Source organism: Gavialis gangeticus, unplaced genomic scaffold (assembly GCF_001723915.1).
Source record: "Gavialis gangeticus isolate Ggan-Ray unplaced genomic scaffold, GavGan_comp1, whole genome shotgun sequence".
Taxonomy (NCBI): Eukaryota; Metazoa; Chordata; order Crocodylia; family Gavialidae; genus Gavialis; species Gavialis gangeticus.
The window spans coordinates 10,665,572-10,691,073 of record NW_017729012.1 but is presented as its reverse complement, the minus strand read 5'-3'; the positions used below and the strand labels follow the sequence as shown (position 1 = coordinate 10,691,073).

Genomic DNA, 25,502 nt, shown 5'->3' with positions numbered 1-25,502 from the left:
CCCCCGGCCCCCGCGCACGTGGAGGCCCCGGCGCGGCCCTGGGGGTCGTGCGCGCCTCCGCAGCCCGCGCTTGCGGGGCCCCCCACGAGCCCCCCTCCAGCCAGTCTGGGGGCTCCTCCTCCAGGCCCAGACACTCCCCTGCGCGCCCGTCTGAGACGCGGGGCCCCCCACCCGAGTCTAAGACGAGCTCCCCCTGCTCCAGTCTAGGACCCTGGCACATAAACAAGCTGCTCCTCGTGGGGCCGAACTAGCCCCGCTCTCGTCTAGGCCGGGCCCGGCCCCGGCTAGGCTAAACGAGCTCTGCCGCCATCCAGTCTCAAGGAGCTTCGCCAGGAGCCCTCTCCCTGCTCGGGTCTAAGATGAGCTTGTCTGAGCTCCCCCCGTCCGGTCGAAACGAGCTCCTCCTTTGCGGGTCTAAATGAGCTCTTCCTTTCTTTGCACGGGGAGAAGCGACTGTTGCCAGCCGCCAGCGGAGGTGGGTGCTGGTCCTGTCTGCTGCCCGGGAGAAAGTGCCACCATAAGGAACTGCAGTTTAGGTAACAATACTGCAGGTTTAGGTGCTGGTCATGGACCTGAACTGAGAAGAGAAAATGCCTCCCACCCACAGCACTGTGCAGCCAGTCACGTACTCGGTTCCTGTAGCTGTTCGGGGGGTTGAATGAAACCTCTCCCCTCCTTCCATGGACAGAGAAGTCTTCCACAATCCTGGTTGGCAGCTTCACAGTCTGACATCCTGGAAATGGACATCGCCAGCTAATTCAGGTCGTGGTTTCTCTGCGGGATCACGCGAGACGAGGCGAGGGGTTGAGAAGCATATCTGCGTTCAAATGTAGTGGATCCCAAGCCTGCTTCACCATCCACATAATTGCACTGAAGTTAGTGAGGTTGGGGGGTGCCCGGTCCAGGCAGAATATAGCTTAAATGACTCGACAAAAATATCGCATTGAATGTGATTTAGCCAGGGGGTTACTTTGGTGGGAACAGACTGCTTCCAGTACTAGCAATGCAGACTCTAGAGTCGAATCAAACTCGGCAGTTATTCCACCACAGAAGGAGGCTGAAGAAGCTCGAGCACTCTGGCTTACTCTCGAGCTCCTCCAGCGGCGTACCAAAGGAAAGCACGTTCACTCAGACACGGTTCCACTAGAGAGAAATAATGCAGCACCAAAGCACTCAGAGGCTGCTACCTGCCTCTATCCACCAAAGCAACCATGCCTCTCTTCAGTCTGATACAACAGAAAACTTGGTGTGAAAAAGTGGGAAATAAAGAGAATTACAATCATAGGAACTGAGGGTGTGAAGGGAGCTCAGGAGGTTGCATCTAGTCCAACCCCTGCTCCAAGCAGGACCAGCCCCAACTATGTCATCCCAGACAAGGCTTTGTCTACATGGGTCTTCAAAACCTCCAAGGATGGAGACTCCACCACCGCTCTCGGTAACCTGGTCCAGTGCTTCGCCACCCTTCTAGGGAGAGAGTTTTTCCTAAACTTCCCTTGCTGCAGCTTGAGCCCATTGCCCCCACTGGGAACAGTCCAGCTCCATCCTGTTTGCGACCCCCCTGCAGGGAGTTGAAGGCTGCTACCAAATCCCCCCTCGGTCTTGCCTTCTCCAGACTCAATCAGCCCAGTTTCCTCAGCCTCTCCTCCTAAATCCTGTCCCCCAACCATTTTCATTGCCCTCTGCAACAATGCATTCATCACTCACTAATACCTACATGAATAAGGAAAAAATGAGCATTGTCCACACACACTGTGGTTTTGAATATGAAATGTGTTTTGTTGGCGTAAATTTTCATTCTGCAGCGAATCTGCATGCAATCAAGTCTCTGCTCCACGCTATCAGTGTCTGATTTTTTTTCTGAAGTAGCTCTAAAGCGAGTGATTCCTCCTCTCCCCCCAGTCCTGGTTCTGTTCCACTGGAGAACATGAGGACCTCACTTGCCTATTAGACAGAGAAAGTAAATCATTGCTTTATGCTGAAGACAGTGAACTGGGATTTGTGGGGGGTAACATGGTACCACGATGCTGACTCCTTATGCTTACAAGAAACTCTCCAGAGTAAAGTGCATCTCAGAGCAGCAGGATATTTTAGACATTTTAGACAAGGAAGGTAGGAGGGAACTCTGAATGACTGAGATCCAAGTGACGCGACGTGCAAAAGATCTGTGCTTGGTTATGGGCCTATTCACCACTGTGGTGCACAAAGCAATCAGGCTGAATCTGGCACCAAGACTAGTTGGAAGCCCATTCATTTACCTGGTCGCAGGACAGCCCTGGTGTGCTTCCTCTCACAGCTGTGCCAACGAATGCCCATGCTGTTCCAGCCTAGAGCTAGTGCTTGTCAGCCGTGCCAACTTGGGTCCAAGGTCCGATCAGAATTTACACTGCATTGTGTAACTGCGCGGCAGGGTGAAGGCATCTCTTCTCGGGAGAAACGGAGGCCTTGCATCCTCGGGGCTGCCCGCTCTCAGTTGAAGCAGCCCAGAATCCGTCTGCTGCCTCCTGGTTTATACATTGAATGGAAGAGCCTTGGGACAGGGCTTATGTTCACTGCCCAGCGCCACGGGCTTCTGGGACAGTGAACACATCCAAAAAGAAATAAAAATAACAACACAATTCCCCAAACATGGAAGCGCAAAAAGAGATAGTTGACTCAATTAGCTTGAAATTACATTAGCTTTAAAGTGCAATAGTGATTGTAGATGAAGCAGGGTTTCTTTTACATATCAGAGTTTTATAAATAGTCAAGTATATATAAATATACTTAAACTATACTTAAATATACTTAAAGTATCTATAAATATACTTATAACTAAATATAAATAGACAAGTATATAAACAGAGAACATGCTTGTGTTTCTCTGCTTGAGGTTGTTTTTAAATTCTATTTATAAATATCGAAACCTCCGTTATCATTGTTTGAAGTTGCTCGGTTGTACCGTATATCGTTTGGCCTCTCTGAGGATCTAATCTGAACTGTGTTAGTACTACAGACGGAGCTAGCAACCGCATCTGCCATTAAGGTTCCCTACAACTTCTCATGAAAAAACCCTGGCTTTAATGTTGCCAAACTTTAACTGTTCGGACTGACATTGTCCTGGCTGGTGTCTGCCTCGCGCTACATTTTTAGAAAGTTTCATCAAAAATAGTTCTGCCACTTCAGAGAACAATGTTATGGGAAAAGATGTTGTTTTGCCAGCGTTACAAAATGTTCACGTTGGTGTTGTTAATAAATTGCAGAAACGCTCTGGAGCATGGATGTGAAACTTGATGTGTGTGTGTCTTGTGTGTGTTGTGGGGATGGGGGAGCCTGTTGGGAAAGGGTAAAGGAGGTGCTTTTGCTGTGCAAATCCACCCAAATCCAGTTGATCTACAAGTCTCTGAAGATTACCATTGTGTACGTTCAGTTTGTTAGAGTCCAGCCTAAATTTCTGAGCACTGCATCTGTTTGGAGCATGCGTCAGTTGAGGGCTGAAGGTGCTCATAGGACTTTCTCCTGCCTCTGCTGCTTCTCTCCATCCCGGCTCGTGGCGGTGCTGGATAACAGCGCTGACAGCAGGGAGAACTCCCCTTTTCAAACTCCTCCATAGTGTCCCGTGGTCTTACCAATTTGGCAATTTACTCTAGGGATCTAGCAGCTTTCGGGAGATCCTAGCAACAAACTGTTGTGTCAAGGCTCCCGTATCTGTTTGCTGGGTGTGATGACTGGGAACATTTTGACTAGAAGGTCTGTCTAGGAGTGTCAAGCAGCTTTTTGAGGCATATCTGGCAAATTCCTTCTTTCAGGACTTGGCAGCAGTACTGGCTAAGCCTCATGGAGACAAAGGAGGTTTGACTTGAATGCAGAGGTGTGACAACCAGGGCAGAAGACAAGATGGGACTAGGTTGATGGGGCGAGATATGGAGGCAATAGAAAGAGAACAGGAGTGGGGCAGGGACAGTCTGGCATTAGGGGAAAAAAGGGTGGCTCAGGGATCATAACAACCTTATCTTGATTAACTGCGTTACATCCATGCTGTACGCTGAAGGAGGCTTGGCACCCGCGGGGGGCGGGGGGGGAGGGGATTGAAGTGCATGGCCACGTTATTAAAGACTTCCGCCTAGTGCATATGGATAAGAGGGCTAGACTGAGGTTGCATAGGCACCCCTGACATTGGCGTTTCCCAACTTCCGAGTGCTTGGCTTTGCAATTCAAATATACACCGTTTTTAATATTCATAATACAAAAGTGCCGCCAAATCCCAGGCCCTTTCATGCTGAGCAATGTACCAAAGACACAGCCTCTGCCCTGAAGATCTAGCAGGGTTAAAGTTTTACTTACACAGAATGTAGTTGGAAGTTTATGAATCAACCACAGCTGGGTTTCCCCCCCTTTTTTTAATATGTAGATGGTAGAACTTCTACCAGAATTCGAACACCCACATTTATGTATTTTTCTCGTTAGATCGTCGAGGAGCTTGAAATATCAGGAGGTCTGTGTCAGGTGGCCCACACAGATCGAGTGACTTGCAACACAATACAAGGAACAGTGGCAGCTTAATGTTTAGTGAAACCGATTTTGCAGCTGATAATTAACTTTAGGCCCTACACAAACTGTAAGGAGCAACAGGCCTTTCACATTTTATAGAAGTAATGTATAAAATGACCTCTCGTTGTTTAGGATACAAGCCTCGGAAGGAGAAACTAACTTGATGTTTCACTGGTGACGTGGAAAAATTGTGTTTTATTTTTAATCCTCTAAATTGGCCTAAAGAAATAAACTTCAAAGGACTTTGGGGGGAAAAAATAAGACTTGGGCACTTTAGCTACTAGAACACAGAGTTTGCTTGAATATGAAAGGCTTAATAACTGTCTGCTTTGCGCCTCAGACGTGTCATCTTGTCAGGATTACATTAAACGTTGAAAACTACAGAAAACTTCAAAGATGCTTCTGAGGCCACTGCTCTCTGTCTTTTCCCATTAGCAAGTGAAAAATGGGTCTCCCAAATTGCAGCAAGAAGGCCAGATACAGCACAGTGATCTAAAGTCAGTCACAGGCCCCAACCTGCAGTGCTCCCTCGCCATGGGGGGGGGCCTAACACTTCATGTTGGGAGCTGCAATCTCCATGGGCCGTACTTGGTGATTGCAATGAATTCCTTCTGTGGAAGCTGCCATCCGTGGCAAGTCTGAGCGACCCCAAAGGAAGAGCTGGATTCAACCTGCGCTGAAGCCAGTGGAAGGAATCCCATTGGCTTTGCTGCAGGCCCAGATGGATAATGCAGTGTAGCACTAGCTAATCAATGCATTAAACTTCAGGACTTAGAGGGCCTTTCTTCTCCAGAGCAGCTCAAAGAGAGGAAACTAAAGCCATCTACTCATGCCACATTTTCTCCCATGTTTCCCCTTCATTATAGCTGCCCCTGCTGTTGTACATGTCTGATAAATTTGGCAGGTCTCAGGCAAGCAAAAGAGGCCATTTTCGCCATATTCCAGATCCACTGAAGTAACAAACAGTCCCATAACTGAGCACAGATCTGCGCATGGTGTCACTTCAACCTCAGTAATTCAGAGTTCTCTCCTATCATCCTTATCTAAAAGATCCTGCTGCTTTGCGACACCGTGGTTCAAAAAATGCACAGCAATAAGGATGGAATCGGCTAGTCCAAGTGGTAGGTTTTGGCGCTGAGCTCAGACAATGGTTGAATTTAGTTTAATTGCTTTTCTTTTAATGCAGGCACATATTCCAGTGATTTCCCCCCTAAGAAAAACCAAATTGTTTGTTCAAAAGAGTAGATTTAAGTTATGTGACTCTAACTTACCAATATCATTTAATAAGCTAGAAGCACTTAAAATAGGCCAGTTCTAAAAATCTATTGCCTTTATAACCATCTGCTCAGGACAGAGAAGTCTCCTTAGGGTACAGAGCACGCTTGCAAATTTTCACCACGTCTTCTTTTCATTGCGTTCCATGCATCATCATGCCATTTGGAGTTCCTTGTAGGTGAGGTGGATCGATCATCAAACTCCATTTCTACTCTATACTCTGTGCATTATCTATCTTTGCTAAGAGATTTTAAAGATACTGTCTCTAGAGGGTTTGGTGGTTGACTTGATGTAAGAGGTCTATACGGAGGCAGAAAAGAGGTACTTGGATGGAAGAACTGGACATCTGAGACGCTTGCAAATTTTTAATCTACCTGATGCAAAATCAATTTATAACTTCCCACTGTACAGGCATAATTCCTCAGGGTCTCCCACTAGCTTCATTCAACCCTAGGCCTAACCCTACACCTTGGGAAGAATAATCAGAAACACAAACATAAAATGGGTGAGACCTGGCTAGATGGCAGTTCTGTGGGAAGGGATCTGGGAGTCATAGATCACACGCTCAGTATGAGTCTGCAGTGTGATGCAGCCACACAAAAGGTGAATGCAGTTTTGGGATGCATCAATAAAAGCAGTAGGTGCACAACATGGAAGGTGTGAGTGCCTCTATACTTGGCACTGCTTAGGCCTCATCTAGATACTGTGTAATTCTGGGCTCTGCATTTTAAAAAGGACAGGAAGAAGTCAGAGAGGGTCCAGATAGGGCAACAAAAATGATCAGGGGCTTCGAAAGCAAGTCAAACGAGGAGAGGCTGAGAGAGCTGGGCATGTTCAGCTTCAGGAAAAGGTGCTTCAGAGGGAACATGATAGTGGCCTTCAAACACTTGAAGGGTTGCCATAAAGAAAAGGGAAAGTACCTTTTTTCTCTTGCTGCAGAGAGGAGGATGCGGACCGATGGCTTGAAGTTGCAGCAAAGCAACTTTAAATTGAAGATCCAGAAAAACCTCTTTGCTGTGAGAGCAGCAAGGCAGTGGAATAGACACCTAGTGAAGCTGCGGACTCTCCATCACTGAAGAGGTTCAAGAAGAGCTTGGACAGCTACTGGTCAGGGCTGATCTAGGTGTAGCAATGCCCATGTTTTGCTCTGGATATTTCCCAGGCTTCTGGGCTTTGCAGGTTGCCTCTATACATGTCAGGGTGCTCTTAAGCCTCCCCCAGAGGCACTGGGTGTTGGCTGCGGCCAGGGCTCTGGACTTTGACCAGGGTGGGCTAAGGCTCCTGATGGGAGCAAAGCCGGAGGTTCCCGGCTAGAGGGTCTTGCCTCTCTACTCAGGGTCAGACTGATTGCTATATTGGGGGTCAGGAAGGAGTTTTACCCATGGTCAGATTGGTCTGGATGGGCGGGCATGGGGGGGGGCTTGCCTTCCTCTGTGGCAGTGGCACAACCTCTGCTCGGGATCTCTTGCATGTACACTGACATGTCACAGAAGCAGGACGTTGGCTGCCATGGTCCCCCTGCTTTACCTATGGCAGGTTCGGGTGTGATGTCCGTTGTGTCAGGACTGACAGTACTCTGCTGTAGGGTTTACATTGTGGTTGTATGGGATGGTTTGGACAGGGATGATCCTGCCTCAGGCAGGGGGTTAGACTAGGTGATCTCTGGAGGTCCCTTCCTGCCCTGCTTCTCTATGATATGGTTCTATGAAGATGTAGCTTTATGCCCTTTCAACAAGAGAGCTCCAAGAGCAAAAGCTACATCGGTGTGGAGATTGTTAACTTTCCTCTCTATATAACACAGTCTAAAAATACAGCCAATCTTGAATCACGATTCTTTCACAAACCTTAAGAATTACTTCCTCTTTCACACACAGTAAGAGTTTCAATCAGTGTTTTTACGGGAAGGCATGGATAAGAATCAGAATACACCAAATGCCTGACTCTCTACCGGGAGGGCAGAGAGGGGCCAGTGAATAGACAAGTTTAAATGTGCCTTAACGTAACTAAGAATATGACTCAACGTGTTTTGTATAACCCTTAAAAGGCCCAACTTCCGACTAGCCTCTCCCTTGAATGAATTACTTTAGCCAGCGTGATCTGTTTATGGAGGCTAGTATGTCTGGAGCTGGGGCCTGTCCCTTCTTGTATGTAAACACATTCGAGTGATTGCACAGCAATGGGTAGCATCCGCTCACTGCATCTGTGCAAAAGATGAACTTGTTTCCTAAATCGTGACCAAATAAACTAGAGGCAGCTTCCTGGATGCAAAAGAGAAAGAGGGAGGGAGGAAGGCTGGCAAGTCGACTGCAGCCAAGCCTGCCTTAGGGCTTGATGACTGAACTAGGATTTCACAGAGACCTGGCCCTGGATTTCCCCCCTCCTTTAGATCTAGGGAATTAGATCTAAGCTACATTCACAAAAACTGCCCCAGAATGGCTACGGAGCCGCTCCTGTATGACTGCAGAGCAGCAGCACACAAGGCAGACAATCGGTGTCTCAGGCCAGGGCATGTACTAGTTAGTGAATCTGCAGGGGACTTTGACCTCTCAAAGACAAAGCAAACATTTTTTTTCTAAAACCTGAGTACTTTGTATCCGCTATACAGCAAACCAATTATGCGTCACTGCCTCTTCCACTGAGCTGTATTAGAATTTGGCCATGAAGCACTTAGGTCTTTGGGGCAGAGAGTGTTTGGCTTTTAAATGGATGTGCAGAGCTCCTATCCCAGTGGGGCTCAAGCCCTGATTGTGGCCTCTCCGCACAGAGGAATCAAAACCAAAGCATGGTTGCTATTCATCTGTATACTTCTTGTAATACCTGAGGGCTGCTTGTACACAGGAAGCATGCAGCCACCTCTGGGGGGGAACACAGAAGCTGATTAGCAGCAGCTACACACAGCAATGCTACCCAAAGGTTTTGGAGGAGAACGGAAGAAGAATCCCGGCTCCCATTAAAACTGCAGCACGAGTGGAATTTGAGAGGCAGAACATAAAGTACAAAATTGGAATCGGGCCACGGTGCTCATTTAAGACCCCAGCTCCTGTGGAAGATGCTGTAGGACCTCAGTCTCTGAGTCACATTAAATATTAATATTGATGCTCAATGACCATCTTGAGACAGCAGTAGACACTAGTTGTGCCGTGAAGAGTGTACAATGCAGTCTTTGGCCTCCTGACCCCGGCTCACCCAGGAGGCCGTGCACAAAATCACTCTTACAATAAACAAAGATGCCACGGTTTGTCTCGCTGGCAATTTATCTAATGGCTGCGAAGGCACGGGAAAAATAAAAGGAGGAAGATGAAAAGAGCAGCGTTACATTGCTATGGCAACGGGAATTTTCAAAATAAATACCTTTGCAGAGCAGAGGTTGCCCATCCAGCATGCTGCAACGTGCTTCCAAATAAGTCAGTTCCCATTGTTCCCCTCCTGGGCCCTGATCCTGCACTTGGATCCTCCTGGGCCTTGCATAATAACATCAGGAATTCTGCCTGAGGAGCTGATCAGTCACCATCACTGGTTTCTGACCAGGTAAATCCCAAATGTTTCCTTAACCACTCGATGGTGGCCAGTGGCAGTTCTGCACGGAGCTGTGGCCTTACGCTCTGTCCGCAATGACCCCAATATTGGCAAGAGACGTGGCTTCGTTTTGAGTGCTGTCAGGGCAGGGGAAGTGGTAGAATCTCCTTCGCTGGAGGTTTTCAAGCAGCAGCTTGAAATGTATTTATCCAGGAAGGTTTAGGAACAGCAAATCCCAGATCTCCATTGCATCAGACGGTCTTGAAGGTTGCTTCCAGCCCTCTGATCCTAGGGCTATGGGAGTTAGACCACCGGTGACCTGATTCTGCTCTCTCACATGCCTTACCCCACAAACAGCCCAATGAAAGATGCTGTTGAGCATGAACAAGGGGATGGGAAATTGGCTTCGAGCCATTACATTGCATCTTTTCTTCACCTGCCCTGTTTTCGGGAGGGAGAAGCTGCATTACATGCTTTCTAGTCCTGCTTGGGCAGGAAGGTGGTTGCTCATTTTGGTCCCAGATTTCCTGCCTTCCCCTGCATACCTGGTGCTCGCAGTGGCTCTGGCTGCCATGGCGAGGCCCCAGCACTGCTGATGCATGGTGCTCCGGGCACAGAAATCATTACACTTGTTAAAAAAGTGGAGTCCTTGGTGTTTCCTGCTCTGTCCTTTGACTTATGCTCCCCTTGTCTTGGCAGAGTGCAGCTATGATGGGCTCAGCTTCCCGTGAGAGGGGGCAGGGGTAGGACAGAGCTCCCATTCTTTGGCAGTCCTGTTGGACAGCTGGCATCTGTAGACAGGAGGAGGAAAGGGCATCAGCACTACAGACAGAGAAGTCCTAATGGTTTCCATGTGGGCTACCTCTGCCTCATGTGTTGCTGCACCTTTCAGTAATTTTTCCAGCCCCCTCTCAAGTCTCCCCTCCGGACATGCCCGGGGAGGCTAGGCCGTGGGCGATGGGATTTGCTCCCATTTTTTGCCACTGGCCTCACTGCATCAGTGTGGACAAAGCCATTGGTAAGGCTTGCAAGGCTTGGAATTGAGCTAAGCTGCCATGGTCCCACCTGAACCCTCCAGAAGTTTGCTCTGACTGCGTCAGGGCAGGGGCAGGCCTCCTCTGTCACCTCAGCTCTGAGGCCTCCAGGTCAGGAAGCTTCTCCTGGAGCTTCTCCCAGCTCCACCTCCCTTCCCGTCTTCTGTGCCAGGCTGAGCCCCTGCCGCAGGTCAAGAGCCAGTTCTCTCCTATGGGAAATGACCTCTGTTTGCATGAGGCAGTGTCTGCAGAGGGGTAAATGACTCCAGAAGGCCCAGGGAACAGGGCCTGTTGCTGAACTACCTCCTCCCAGGATCCGTGCATTGGCACGGGGGTGGAGGCTGGTGAGCGGGTTGGGATGGGGAGCGGTTCTCACCCCCAGGAAGGTGTGGACCATGGTGAGAGCTGTGTCGTAATATCTTTTGATTGACCTTGCTAACTACCTGGAGCAGTTCAGGGTAGAGGGGAGGGAGAGAAGCCCGATAAAATCTGAGAACATCAAACAAAACGTAATCTCTTGCCATTGTGTGGTGGCCTCTTCAGGAAGTGAGCACAAGTTCTTCCAAGTCAACCTCCCGGCCCTGCAGCATGAGCACCCTGAGTTAGAAAAGCTCCCTGGAAGACAAGAGGGCCCCAGCCTGCCCCGACTCCAAGCCTCCCCCGACACCTTGGCAGTTCCCTTCTGCTGCCCACAGATCCATGCTGCATGCTCCGCTGGGGAAAGCGAATGCAGCTGTACTATATGTAAGGCCCCTGCTACATGTTACATATATTATGCAATTAACAGGTGGATCGTGCAATAAATTTAGACAGGTCATATGTGCAAAGTAATTATCACCTGATAAAAATGACTCTCCAGACCTAAAATGAGCCAACCAGCTATTGAGTTAGTGCTTGAAAATGTATAACTCTAGAGCTGGTTTGTACCTTACTTTAGCAGGGCCCCTAGTCTGACGTTAAGCCTTTGGAACAACCCATGCAACAGCCCGTGCCTGGGTGGAAGGGCCGCAGAAAGCAAGGAGTGGTCAAGATGTGCTGCAATCACATCATCACTGTGAAGAGGCCTTGGTTTTGAATTGGCACAGTTGCCGCTATAGCCGTCCTACCCAGTGGGAAGTCTCCTTCTCCCCCTGCTCCTAGGGGCTTTTACAGCCCCACTGCACCAGTGCATGGAGGCCTTAGAGGAGAGAGACTCTCCTTTATTAGCCAGGTGAGGATTTAAATAGCATTAACCAGCACAGTGGGGTTGCAGTGAGGACAGAAACCATCCCTGCAACTGAGATCATAACTGGCTGAGGCTGCGTGAGCCAGCACACACTCAGGCTTGCCAATCCCCAGCCTTCACAGTCAGGAGCCAGGTTGCCAAAACCAGGAAACCAGCTTAGAAATCACAGTTTGGCTTGAAATAACAGACACTGGGCTCCATTTGTTTCCCTTCCGATTTCTGAGTCTTCCCTCGCTTCACATTGTCAAGCCTTCCTGTGCAATCACAAGGGCTAGGCGTTTACTTTCTTTAGAAAAATCAAAGCCAGGGAACCTTTAATTCCAAGAGAAGGGGCTCCAACGAGATCCCAAATATCATGAGACTCATGATGAAACTGCAAACTGCTGTGAGACTTGTCTCCTTCTCCTCCAGCTGGGCTGCCTTTGCTGGGTCGACTTACTTTAAGGGAAATACCAGCTATGCTAGCTCTATGCCTGGCAGGGAAGACCCCCTAAGGCTACAGATATTCTCTTCTAGGGACCTTCCGGGCACAGCATGTCTGGGTACATTTCTGGGTACAGCAGCTAAGAGCCCCGATCTTGATGAGGGCCTCGAGGGGCTGCTGCAATTATAAATAAATAACTACGACTTTGTATGCGTCCCCCAACGGGATCCGATTTGGATTTGCTGAGGGAGAAGGGTCCGTTTCTACCTTTCAGCGCAGAATGCAGTAGGGATTTAATTTTCCTTTGCCCACATGATGTACCAGTTTGATGACGGGGTGACATGAAGCCCATCTAGGAAACCCAGCGCAACTTGCTGCGTGGACACTTAGTTCAGTTCAAGCCTGGGTGATACTGGTTTAGTTTGCAGCAGCATAAACAGGCCCAGTCTGAGTAACCAGCTGGTCTCTGTGCAGTGCGGGGTGCTCACAGGCTTGAAGAGGCCTGTTTTCCCGCACAGAGACTATGCAGAGATACTGCAGATGTGTGCTGCACCAGGGCTTCTCTTCTTGCTGTGCCATGGCAGTGCGTATCAAGGCTGCAGCTCAGCACAGAGGGGCAAGAAGGCATCCCCCACACCTAACCCAAACCCGGGCTGCCAGAGGAGGCACCACCCTCTACAGAGGAAGTCCTTCCCCCACCAGGCTCAGTGGAAGAGGGTTTCTTTAATGCTGGGAGCGCCGGAGGGAATGCAGGAGACAGTCTAGTGCACTGCACCTTACAGCCAAGGCCAGTTATGTAATGTGCTTTTCTGCTGTTGCTGGCTTGTTAGCAGATGAGACAGACCCATTAGGCTCCCTCCTTCGGTCTGCGACAGGTCTGTTGTGAAGAGGGAGCAGGCGTTCCTGGGCTCTTGGGAGACTCCCGAAGCAGCGCGCTTTCTTCAAGGAGCTGGTCTGGGCTGTTCTCCTCCACTTGCCATTCAGACCATGCGAAAGGAAGCAGGCTGCATCCTGGCATCCGTCGGGACCAGCCTGCCTTCAGCCACGCTCAGGAGAAGCTGGAACTTGCAAGAGATTATCATAACAGGCCTGGTACTGGGAAGGTGGAAAGAGCAGAAGCCTGAAGCCAATTCACGATGCTTGCAACAGCTGCCGGCAGGGCTGTGGGGATCAATGCGCTGAGAGGAAAGAGGCAGCCATCGGGTCTCATACCTCCTCGCCTAGATCTGGTGTGATTCTCTCCAGGGCTGGCAATGTAAGAGTTCTGGTGAGTTTGCAATCTCCAGCACAAACACCTGTTTCAGGGCGCTGTGATCTTAAGCCATACAATCTCAGTCCAGGCTACAGCTCCACGCGGTAGATCTCATCTTACTACAACACAGTGTGACCTGATAAAACAAATACCATGGCACAGCTATGCATGAGCTTCAAAGGCTGTTAGGTCCACTTAGCCCAAGCGCTCTGCCAGGACTTATTTAACTCACACTCAGGGCCTTTGCATCCGGGACCCAGGCAGAGTAAGGCTAAACAGAAGGTCAGTGCATAAGTTCAAAGTATCCCGTTGAAGGGAGCCTTCTTAAAAGAGCAAACTAAGTTTTAACGCTTTAAATAAATGCCATTATGCCGCCAGCCTAGCGCAACACCAAGGGTGGAGCCGTGGAGGGATGTGTCCCCCATTCAGGAATGCCAGGTGGGCCATGACATAACCCATGGCCCACGTGCCAGCACAGCCACACACACTGCCCCTACTGATGGTCCCGGAGGGGAGCTGGGGCACCTTCTCCCTGTTATGCCATCATGGGAATAAAATCAGAAAAGGAAAATGCTCCTGGAAAATGCCCCCTTTACTAGTGACATGGATTTTGAGGGGACTTAGCCTTCCCCACACCTCGTGCCTTCTCCACTGTTGTATCCTGCTGCACTGCCTCTGTCCCTGTATCTGTCAGTATTCAGCAGATTTCTCCTCCATACCTCCCCTTTGGCTAATTAAACCACAGCCCTTTCCCCTTTGCATGCCCCGATCGCCTAACCGCACCAAGCAGCAACAAGAGTGCTCTCCAGCTGATGTCACTGCTACCTTCAAGAAGGAGGCTGACCTGCAAACTATTTTTAGCCCTGCTGTAAAGTTGTGGAGCTATTCCAAGCATATCTCTGTACTGTAAGCTTCAGGATGCTGACAGGCTCCACACCCAGCGTGTGCGGCGGGGGCTTTAACTGTGAACGGGGTTGGCTTGTGACTTGTCCGTGGACGGTCTGTCCCTACCCCTTTTGTACCAGGGTCTGGTTTACGGTCCCTTCAGAATCAGTGCTGCATTTTCCCCTGTCACTCCTCTGGAAGAGCAGAGGCTCTGCAGAGCTGTGTGATGCTATCCTTCAGCCTATGCTGCTCCAGGGACTGCAGAGGAGGCTGCTCACCCATGAGATTCACGCCCCTCATCTGGCTTGCTAAGCAATGGGCCTCAGTGAGGCACCCAACAGGATTCTGCCCATCTCACTTTGCATCAGGCCAGTTGCTGCAAGGAGCTGGCAATTGCTAGGCAAACGTGGTGACGTAACCGTGGAGGCAAAGGGAGGAATCTTGCACGTATCGTCACGCTAGTCTGACTCAGCTCCTGGGCCCGGGTGATCCAGGAAGGAGTTCCTGAACATCCGTGCATCAGGCACCGGGGTGGCTGGCTTAAACGGCTGCTCCCTCTGGAGAACGAAGAGCTTGAGGGCCGTCTGCCAAGCATGGGTGGGTGTGCAGCAGGTGCAGAGAGTGGGCAATCAGAGGAGGAAGGAGCAAAAGGCACTGAATACAGCTGAGCTGGTGCCATGGGCCTGAAAATGACAGTGGAAGGACAGGAAAGACTAGCTGGCTGGAAGGAGAGCAAGGAAATGGAAATGGCTGAAATCAGGGTGTGTGTGAGTGAAAGGGAGCAAAGGGGAGATGAGTCAGGTCTGAGTGGGAGAAGGGAACATGTGCAGGAGTTGCCCCAACCGCAAAGCCCCCCCTTACCACTACTGTCTTCCCACTCCACTTCCATTTTGTATGGGGTTATCCAGCCCCTCCGCCTTCCAGGCGTGGGGGACCACTGCCCCCTTCCCTCCTCCACAAGATTTTGGGGAACTGAATGACTCCAGCATGTGGCAGCAGGCGCACGGAAAGGTCTTGCCCTCTCATTTCTTTCAGGACAACTCCCTTACCTGGAAACAAGCTGGCCTTCAAGCTGCCGCAGCAGGGCCCCGCTCCATCTGCAGCACCCGGCTCACCATCTCACTGAGCTGGGGCTTGGAAAGGTTTTATCTGCTCAGCTTTTACCAGGTTTACTTCCTTTAAAATCATCCCTCTGGGTGGCCTGGATACTTCAGATAATACTCAGCCTGCTCTACCTGCCAGGCCTGGCTTTCATTAATGTGGACAGAAAGAATCAGGGAACATGAAGCACAGCTAAAAATTTCTCCCCCAGCTTTGCTACTCCTTAGGGTCCTTGTTCAGGACCTCCCAGACCATGTTAGAGCCTTGTTCCTAAGGGAAACGCTCCTGTCTCCCTTCTGTATGGTTAGGGTAAGAAGCTACTTGCCTTTTAGAGTCAGGACAACCCATCTACCTGCTTCCCAGTAGCATCCACACCTGATAACCAGACTGACTGCTTCAAGCAAACGCTGCCAGCCTGTTGCAAGCAGTCTCACTCCTGAGTAGAGATTTGCTTTAGAGAGAGTCACTGCATGGTGCTGGGCGTTTTAGTTTGCTGCAGAGGTTGGCGTAGCTGGTCTGCCCCTTCCGGAGGCATTTATCTAACGGTGCTGGAATTCCACGTTACATGCGGTGCAGCCTTTGTGCCGACAAAAATCAATCAACCGCTAGGAAATGTTTGTGGTGCTCTGAGTACTGAGAGGGAGCATTTGGTTGATTGACAGCCGGTATATGTGATGGACAGGCTGTTTGTTTTAGTGTGTCTTGTTTTATAACAAAGCAGAATGGTATAAACTGCTCAGGAAGGACAGGCAGGGGGGAAGAGGAGGAGGAGTTGCACTTTATATAAAAGAGCTGTACGATTGCTCAGAGCTCCAGTACGAAACTGGGTGTAGGCCTGTTGAAAGTCTCTGGGTTAGGGTAAGAGGGGAGATCAACGAGGGTGATGTTGTGGTGGGTCTGCTATAGACCACCAGACCAGGAAGATGAGTGGATGAGGCTTTCCTCAAACAGCTTGTGGACCGTCTGTCCCTACCCCTTTTGTACCAGGGTCTGGTTTATGGTCCCTTCAGAATCAGCGCTGCAATCACAGACCCTGGTTCTCATGGAGGACTTCAGTCACCCTGATATCTGCTGGGAGGGCAATATAGCAGTGCACAGGCGATCCAGAAAGGTTGTGGGCAGTGTTGTAGACAAGTTCCTGGTGCATGTGTTGGAGAGGATAATTAGGGGCCATGCTTTTCTTGACCTGCGGCTCACAAACAGGGAAGAACTGGTGGGGGTGTAGAAGTAGATGGCAACTTGGGCAGCAGCGACCAGGAGATGAGTAAGTTCAAGCTGCTGAGGAAAGGAAGGAAGGAGAACAGCAGAGTAAGGACCCTGGAGCTAGACAGTTCTCAGTGGTGGCAGAAGACAGAACAAGCAGCAATGGGCTCAAGCTGCAGCAAGGGAAGTTGAGGTTACATATCAGGAGGAATTTTCTCATGAGGGAGATGGTAAAGCACTGGAACAGGGTACACAGAAAAGTGGTGCAATCTCCATCCTTGGAGGTTTTTAAGACCTGGGTAGACAAAGCCTTGGCTGGGATGATGTAGTTGGGGCTGGTCCTGCTTGGAGCAGGGGGTTGGATTAGACGTGACCTCCTGAGGTCCCTTCCGCCCTCACTGTCTATGGTTCTATGACAGCCCGTCTGGGGGTCTGCTGAGTCCAAGGATGCACTTCAGACACAGAGCTATCTCCAGCAATGCTGCCTCAGCACCACGAGTCTCTGGATTCAATGCACCGTGGTGCTCAGGGGCTCTGCTGCCCCCTGCACCACCACATAGCATTGTCCTGAGATCAAGGACCGAATCACGTGTTGCATTCTTTTCCGGGCCCACCTGAGCACTTCTGCTCTGGGATAGTGCACATACAGAGTGATGAATACTGTGTGGTGAGAATAACGTCTGACAAAATAGAGAGAAGGGATAACCTGTCAGCTCCTACACAAAGCACCAGCATTTTCATATAGTAGGCCTTGACAGACACGAAGCACTACTAGTTTATCTATCTATTTATCTTTCATCAGCTTGTCTCAGTCCTTACGCCTTTCCATCTCCCTGCCTGTTATCTCACTATTAATGCACTGCTGGAATCATCAGATCATCACTCGTCTTTGCCAATTATTTAATGAAGACATCTTATTTCCACCCCCACACTGCAGGCCCTTTGCTAGAAAATACAACGGAGATAGATTTGAAAGAGGAATCCCAGCGTCCCAGGCTACGTTCTGGCCTGGGAAACTCCAGACTTAAATAAGGAAGCCTGGGCCGCTCGCCGCACAGCCACAGTCAGAGCTCTCCCATCAACTCTGCAGACTCAGGGTGCACAGAGAGCGTCTGAGCAGAGCCCTGTAATGGTCCTGTGTCACCTCTAGAGAGTGCAGTCTGCAGCACAAAGCCCAGCCGGCAATCTGACTCATGCTGTGCAAGCAGGCAGGAAGGATGGCTGCCAAGGTTCGGCTTTACCGCCACAGCAGCACTGAGTCCAGACCTGTGCAGGGGCTGGCGGTCTTCAGTCACAGGAAGGAAAAATCTTCTAAGATGCTAAAACCAGGGATGCGATTTCATGCGCTGAGGCCAGAGCCAGCGCACACAGGCAGCAGGGAGCAAGAGGAGCAGCAGGTGGGCTTTCCACCCCTTCCACACTAGCCCTTCATGCCCGGCTGTGGAAAGCCTGGTCCTTCTCTCCGGACTGTTGAGGCCTCAGCACCTCCGTAGAGAATGCCTGCAAGGGGGTCGGATGGGGTGTCACTGCCCACGATGCATCGCTGATTTGTTAGTACTGCTACTCCTCTCTCCTAGAACTGGACCAGGACAACCAAAATGTCTTACTGGGGCTGTTGACAGGTAGCAACAGCTTCCAGTGGCTGCTCATGGGGAGGGGCAGGATGCTTATCTTGCTGGGTTGCTACCTTGGGCAGGGGCCTGGACCTGATGATCTCGCGAGGTCCCTTCCAGCCCTCATGTCTATGAACTCTATCAGGCTGTAACTACAGAGTTGTCACGGCATCTTGATACACCTTCAGAGGAGACTCACTTCTAGACTTACACTGACACTGCCCTCAGTCAACCCCCTGAACGCAGGTACCCGCACATTCACGGGTGGAGTCAAAGTGGCTGGACCTGAGGCCTGACATCACTCCCTTGTGTGCAGCTGGCAAGAGACACAGGCATGCTTGGGCCACCGAGCCTTGGGCACAGCTCTGATCCCAGCCTTTTTTTGGTATTACAATGAGTTCAAGTTTGCTGATGACACTAAGATGTGGGGGGAAGTGGGCACAACTGAGGGGAGCAACAGGCTACAGTTGGACCTAGACAGGTTACAAGGATGGGCGGAGGAGAACAGGATGGGGTTTAACACGGACAAGTGTAAGGTGATGCACCTGGGGAGGAACAATCAGCTCCGTACATACAGGCTGGGGAACTCCCCTCTTGTCAGCACGGAGGTGGAAAAGGATCTGGGAGTCATTATTGACTCCAAGATGAACATGAGTCGGCAATGTGGGGAGGCGGCTAGGAAGGCCAACTGCACCTTGTCGTGCATCCACAAATGCATCTCGAGCAGGTCCAAGGAGGTGATCCTCCCCCTCTATGCGGCACTGGTCAGGCCGCAGCTGGAGTACTGCGTCCAGTTCTGGGCGCCGCACTTTAAGAGGGATGTGGACAGCATCGAGAGGGTCCAGAGGAGGGCCACTCGTATGATCAAGGGACAGCAGGGTAGGTCCTATGAGGAAAGGTTGCGGGACCTGAACCTGTTCAGCCTTCAAAAGAGAAGGCTGAGGGGGGATCTTGTGGCCTGTTATAAACTGGTTAGGGGGGATCAGCAGGCGCTGGGGGAGTCCCTGTTCCCCCGAGCGCCGCAAGGAGTGACCAGGAACAATGGTCACAAGCTGGCGGAGGGAAGGTTTAAGTTGGACATCAGGAGGCGCTACTTCACGGTCAGGGCGGCTAGGGTCTGGAACCAGCTTCCAAGTGAGGTGGTGCAGGCTCCCACCCTGGGGGTTTTTAAGAGGAGGTTGGATGACCACCTTACTGGGGTCATTTGACCCCAGTGCTCTTCCTGCCATGGCAGGGGGTCAGACTAGATGATCTGCTCAGGTCCCTTCCGACCCTAGAAACTATGAAACTATGAGTATGCTAAGGTGAATGGCTGCCTATAAATCCCTCGAGCACCTCCCAGCTGTTAAAGACATGGAGCTGAGAGCTGACTTCCCAGCCTGGGAAAACCAAGACAACGTGGCATTAACCCTTTCAGCTGAAGGTCACCACAGTCTAAGCCAGTGCTCCCAGTCTCCAAAGAGAGACGGGAGCCCTAAACAGAAGGGTCAGCTGGCGGGGACACCTCCGGTGGCAATCGAGCAGTTCTACAGCAGGGAAGCGCTAGGCTCAGGGGAGTGCCCAGCTGCACCCAAAATGCAGAAATGAGATGGATGCAATAAGACCAGCAGAGCCCTCGGCTGCTGCCCCACGATGAGGCCGAGCCATCCTTCTGGCGCTCGGCGTGTGACCCATCCCAGCACAGGAGGCTCCCACGCTGCTGTTTCCAAGCGAGCGCGGCAGAAGAGGCTGCTGTTGTCTAATGTCTGGGTTGCATGCTGATCCATTCAAGAGCCCGTTTTCTTAAGCTTCCCGTTCTCTTGGAGACAGGGAGCCAGGCATCGGGCTTGTTGTTGGTAGGTCATCCGGAGCCAATGGGAAGTGAGCGTCTTTGAAGCAGGGCTGCAATTGGGAGGCTGTGCAGGGAATAGACTGTTGCTGCCTATGGAGGAAGCTGCAGGTCTGGCACAGCGAGCCTGGCCACGTATAGAAACCATCGATAGGAAACAGGAGCAGATGCTCACGCATGTTCAGAGACACTGCTCCGACCAGACACCATTGATTTGCACTTGTGACCCCACCTGAATTCCTGCTTTCATGTGGCTGCAGGTGGTGCAAGCGTTTTGCTTTTAGAGAATGAAAGTCACCTTCGTGCCAGGACCGGGTGACATGCTGATGGTCTGGGCATCACAAGGCCTGGCCTCTAGGGCCGAAGAGCCAAGGACTGTCATTAGGGGCTGCCCTGCATCCTAGAGGAGGCACTGTGCAGAGGCCGTACACGGAGGACTAGCACCGCGTGATTTATAGCTCTCATTGCCTCACGCTGGATGTCTCGTGACCACCTTGCTAATCTAAGCTACAGAGACAGTGACACAAGTGAACTCGCCTTCGCTGCGGCCTGGTTTTACTTGTCTGCACTTCTCTCTTCCAGCCAGCCAGCCTCCCAGAAGCACCCCCACCACCATGCCCAAATAGCAAAGTCACTGGAGCTGTTTACTTCCTTAGCCAGTCAGGGCTGTACCAAAATTAGGGACCAGCCCCTTCCCTTGGAGGTTGGGATGCATGCATCCTCACAGCTTCCCTACCCCTGCCTATCTACTTGGTGTCTCCACATTAGACTGCAACCCACCTCCTAACAGGAGGGTGCTGGAGCTTTCGGTAAGGTCACAGCAGATGCTGACAGGCACTGACGGGTGAGTCATGCTGCAGTAGCCAGAGATACTAGCAACAGATCTGTTGATCTGTATGCAGTCTAGCTGCCTTTTCGGCATGCAGTCTTGTCCAGGAACGGAGCCCGGCGTGTGCAAGAAGTGCCAGTGCAGGGGGTGGAGGAGAAGCCTCGGCATTTGTTTATCTGGAGCACCGCGGTTGGGATTCATTACCTGGGAACACATTTAAACTCATGTGAAATGACATGTTTTGCGCGGAGGAAAGTTAAAATGGAGGTAGAGTTCCAGGCTGGGCCACGCGAGGGAGCTGCTCATTACAGCCCATGCTTGGCAGAGCAGCAGTGCTGACCAGGAAGTGTGAGAAATTTGGGTGGAGGCAGAAAAACTGACGTGGGAACTGAAGCAGAGAGAGCGCAGGGACAGCGAGGGTGTGAGAGGACCACAGAGGGGAACCGCTCTTCTGCTGGCTAAACTACGGGACAGTCGGAGAAACCCAGTCCAAAGGGCACAAGGCGGATTATGTCTGGGGAGAGGTCGAGACCAAAAAGGAGAAGGAAATGAAGAAGACATCAGATGTTATTACACTTTGGTTGCACGGTAGTTATGTTATGTTCAGCTTCCCCAGCCAGCGAGTATGTTCTTCTCCCAACCCTTGCTCCTGTTCAGGATGGACAGCTGGCAGCAATGGCCACTAGCACTTTGTTCCCAAATGATGCAGGGTGGAAAGAGAAAATGATGGAGGATGGATAACTATAGCAAGTTTCCTCCCAGTGTCATTGTGTTAGTCACCTTCAGCCTTTCCACTCCTCTGCTTGCAGGACTCTGCAATGTGGCAAGGGCCTCCCTGGGCTGCTTCCACCCACCCACTCCTTTCTCAACCCCACTGAGCGATAAAGTCCTTTCCTCTTCATTGCAACCCTTCTCGTCTAGTCTAAAGCCTCTTCAGTATTGCTCATGCCATTATGGAGTGGGCCAAGTGGATCCTCACTGTGCTTAGCCAATATGAGCAGGATATCCCGAGAATATCCTGGACTGCACCGTAACATTTAGCAGACACCCGGTTACTTTGAAACGTCCGAGTGGATTTATTTAAGCATGACGCATCCTGTCAGGCTGCAGTCACAGCCCATTATGTTAACAGCTCTAACATGACACACACAAACATGGCATGAGCAATACATCCAGCTATGGCACATCCCCACATAACACCACCAGGCAGGACATTTGGGAGACCAACATAAAAGCACTCTCACAGCAAGGGTACGCATGGTGGAGGAAAGGAGTGGTTCACAGGACAGGCTGCAGAACATGGACGCAGAGATGATCAAAAGAATCTGAAAGTTGTTCTTGTCCAGCCTGTTGGAAATGAGGTGGTGAGTCTCAGATAAGTAACCAGCTAACAAGTGCCTGGGCCTCAAAAATTCTCCACCATTAAAGCTGGAAATCCCTGCCTCTTACAAGCTGTTAAAGTAAAGAGACCGTGAATAAAACTCACTGCCACGGGACCATTCTTCCTATGCAGAAATTATCTTCCATTCTCCTCATACTGAAATGAGATGGGTCACTGTGTCACTTGATGGGTCTGCAAAACAGCGAATATTTGTCTTGAATATAGTCAATTGTTATCACAGGCTCTGTGTGAGCAAACAAAGAAATCCAATGGATGGAATGGAAGTTAGCTGAGGAGCCAGGCTGCGTTTTGGCTTACCAGAAGCTTGTTTGGAGCCAAATCTGCACAGAAGACACACACACATACTGTATTGTTTGCTATTTTTTCTGTTGTGTTTTTCCTGATTACAGGCCTTGCCCCACAGAGGTTTCAACCAAAGGCCCTGATCCTGTAACCCAGGGACAGGCAATTATTTCAGGCGGAGGGTCGCGTACTGAGTTTTGGCCAGCCATTGAGGGCCGCATGACAGGCAGCCAGGGGCAAATAAATATTTATTTTCTAAATTTTTGCAGGGCCCTGTGGGCCAGATAGATTGGCCTGGCAGGCCACATCCAGCCCACGGGCTGCACTTTGCCCACCCCTGCTGTAACCTGATCCACAAAGCCAGAACCAGGTGGGACTCTGCCTGGGGGCAGGAGTTTGCCTGAATGGATCAGGACATAAGAAACAACTTGGGGCTACATCAAATTAGCACGCGTCTCATCATCTGTGTGTGCAGACACGTCCCTGAGAAACGACACCATCACGCAATCTCCGGTGGGGAGAGTGGAAGATGCTGCCCCAGTTTCACTGATGCACAGACAGGGAATAAAATGAAGGGATGGCCTAGTAGGCGATCATCAAGTGCCACAAGATGTTGTTGACGCCAATAATTTAACCAGGTTCAAAGGAGGACTGTACAAATTCCTGCAGGGCAGGCCCATCAGTGCAACCTACAGATTAGGACTTTTGAGGCCTCTGAATGCTGGAAGCAGTAAGGGAAGAGGGGCAGGGGATGCATTAGGAAGGGAAAGCTGTTGAATCACGCTGCCAGCCACTTTCCCAGGTTTGTTCAGGTGTCTTGTGGCTAGAACAGGTCACAAGATAGCAGAAACCTGGATTTAATTTATGCCTCTGACAGTGACTTGCTGCATGACCTTGTGCAAGTCACTTCCCCTCTCTGTGCTTCTGTTTTCCCATTTTTTTAAAAACTGTTCATATCTGCCTTCCTCATAGGGCTGTTATGAGGCTTAATTAGCTCATGTGACTATTGCGGGCTGTGTACTCATCAAATGAAAAGCTCCAGAGAAGGAGGAAACTGTGTTATTGGTGTGGACAACACAGAACGTGCTTGCCTAATGGGGTCAGTGTCACTTCATTTCATGCAATTACCACATATCTGATTGACACAGGAATACAGCCTGACGCGACACTTTTATTCTCGTTAATGAACATGTAGCATGCCAGTTACAGTAAAGCATTTTGCTCTTGTTGATACCAAAAAAAAAAAAAAATGATGACAGGTCAGGAATCTGTGCCTAGTTTCATAGTTAGTAGGGTCAGAAGGGACCTGAGCAGATCATCGAGTCTGACCCCCTGCCATGGCAGGAAAGAGTACTGGGGTCAAACAACCCCAGCAAGGTGTTCATTTAACCTCCTCTTAAAAACCCCCAGGGTGGGAGCCTGCACCACCTCACTTGGAAGTTGGTTCCAGACCCTAGCCGCCCTGACTGTGAAATATCGTCTCCTGATGTCCAAGCTAAACCTGCCCTCTGCCAGCTTGTGACCGTTATTCCTGGTCACTCCTGGCAGTGCTCGGGGGAACAGGGACTCCCCCAGCGCCTGCTGATCTCCCCTGACTAGTTTATAACAGGCCACAAGATCCCCCCTCAGCCTTCTCTTTTGAAGGCTGAACAGGTTCAGGTCCCGCAGCCTTTCCTCATAGGACCTACCCTGCTGTCCCTTGATCATACGAGTGGCCTCCTCTGGACCCTCTCGATGCTGTCCACATCTCTCCTGAAGTGTGGCGCCCAGAACTGGACGCAGTACTCCAGCTGCGGCCTGACCAGTGCCGCATAGAGGGGGAGGATCACCACCCTGGACCTGCTCAAGATGCATCTGTGGAAGTGTCGAAGGCCTTCCGAAAGTCCAGGAAGACGATGCCCACTGCTACCCCTGCATCTAAGGATTTGGTGACCTGGTCGTAGAAGGCCACCAGGTTGGTCTGACGGGACCTGCCTGCCTAGTTCACTTCAACCAAGTTTTCTCTGGAACACGTTTTTCCTGTATAACCTTGTAACCCATAATTAGGGCTTCAACTGAACTGCAGGGAATGATGTCGGGTTTCATGGGCTAGTAAATGAATTACAATTCTGGAGTTTCTTCTGTCACAGCTGCTCAGGGGTAAGAGGGGGGGAAAGTGAGCACTTCTTTGTTAACAGAGAATAAACAGGGAATGGAGGTTACTTTGTAATCAATGCACAATAAATAAAAAGATAAAGTTGGAAGTGTGAGCCTCTCAACAGGATTTAAAGCTGCAATTTTGGGTTAACTATTTGCAAAAATAAAACAGAGCAGTAAAAGTGGCAGGTCATAATAGTCATTATAATGAACGGCCAAGTTTCACCGGTTCACATTTCTCGAATTTATTTTAGAATTTGCATTTATTTAATTTGTGATAATAAGGATGCTATGTGCAAGGGAGAGCCAGGCTCAGCAGTCTGGGAGGCCACAACTCTGTAGCAGCTAACACTTACTCTCATCTTAATCTTACCTCTATAACCTATTTGAAGTATTTATAGAGCACCAACGTTACATATCTCGGCCCCCGTTTCCCGGGGGCAAGTCTGAAACCAGGCCCCTGTGTTGCACCGAGTGGTCTTGTGCTGCCAGTGGTATCACCAGCCTGCCGAGACATAAAAGCCAACTCCTTATTACTTGAAGTCAGTAATCACTTTGACAGAAGAAGTAGGGGTGTCAGCCCCACCCTATCCCCAACCTGCCTAATGGCGAAGTGCCTCGAATGCATTCCCGCTGTCGTTTTCACTGGATGGGGTAGTGCTCCGTCCTAAAGCATCGCACGGCGCTCTACGTGTTTTAAAACTGGAAAAGCTGCGTGGATTTAACCAAGCATATTTGAAATCAACGCTGCTAAACTGGTGCACACCCCCGATACAAACATGCCTAAACTGGTTTAACTCCTCAAAGGGATCGGTTTAACTTAGCCTGCCGATATGCTGATAGCAACTGCCCGAATCTCTGATATTAAACCAGTCGAATTTCGTCAGATATTAGATGCCGGCGCGACCACCTGCAACGGCAGCCAGAGAGAACAGGGGGAGCGCGTTGAAGGTGTATTTTCACCTTAATT

At 50.4% G+C, this 25,502-nt stretch overlaps 1 protein-coding gene and 1 long non-coding RNA gene across 3 annotated transcripts in view; both read right to left on the bottom strand.

Moving 5' to 3' along the window:
- Nucleotides 1-747, bottom strand: part of NUFIP2 (NUFIP2, FMR1 interacting protein 2) — a 21,941-nt gene extending 21,194 nt beyond the window's left edge. Inside the window, exon 1 of the mRNA XM_019510966.1 lies at nt 731-747. Within this exon, the coding sequence (XP_019366511.1) occupies nt 731-747 (17 nt within the window). The remainder of the gene's footprint in view (nt 1-730) is intronic.
- A 1,000-nt stretch (nt 748-1,747) lies between these two features.
- Nucleotides 1,748-24,998, bottom strand: LOC109293369. 2 transcript variants are annotated; one of them, XR_002096309.1, is made up of 3 exons: nt 24,906-24,998; nt 22,195-22,285; nt 1,748-1,941 (listed from the first exon to the last, which is right to left on the bottom strand). It is a non-coding gene; the product is annotated as an uncharacterized LOC109293369 (long non-coding RNA). The 2 variants fall into 2 exon arrangements; XR_002096308.1 differs by lacking the exon at nt 24,906-24,998 and having other exon boundaries at nt 22,195-23,352.
- Nucleotides 24,999-25,502: the final 504 nt, after the last annotated feature.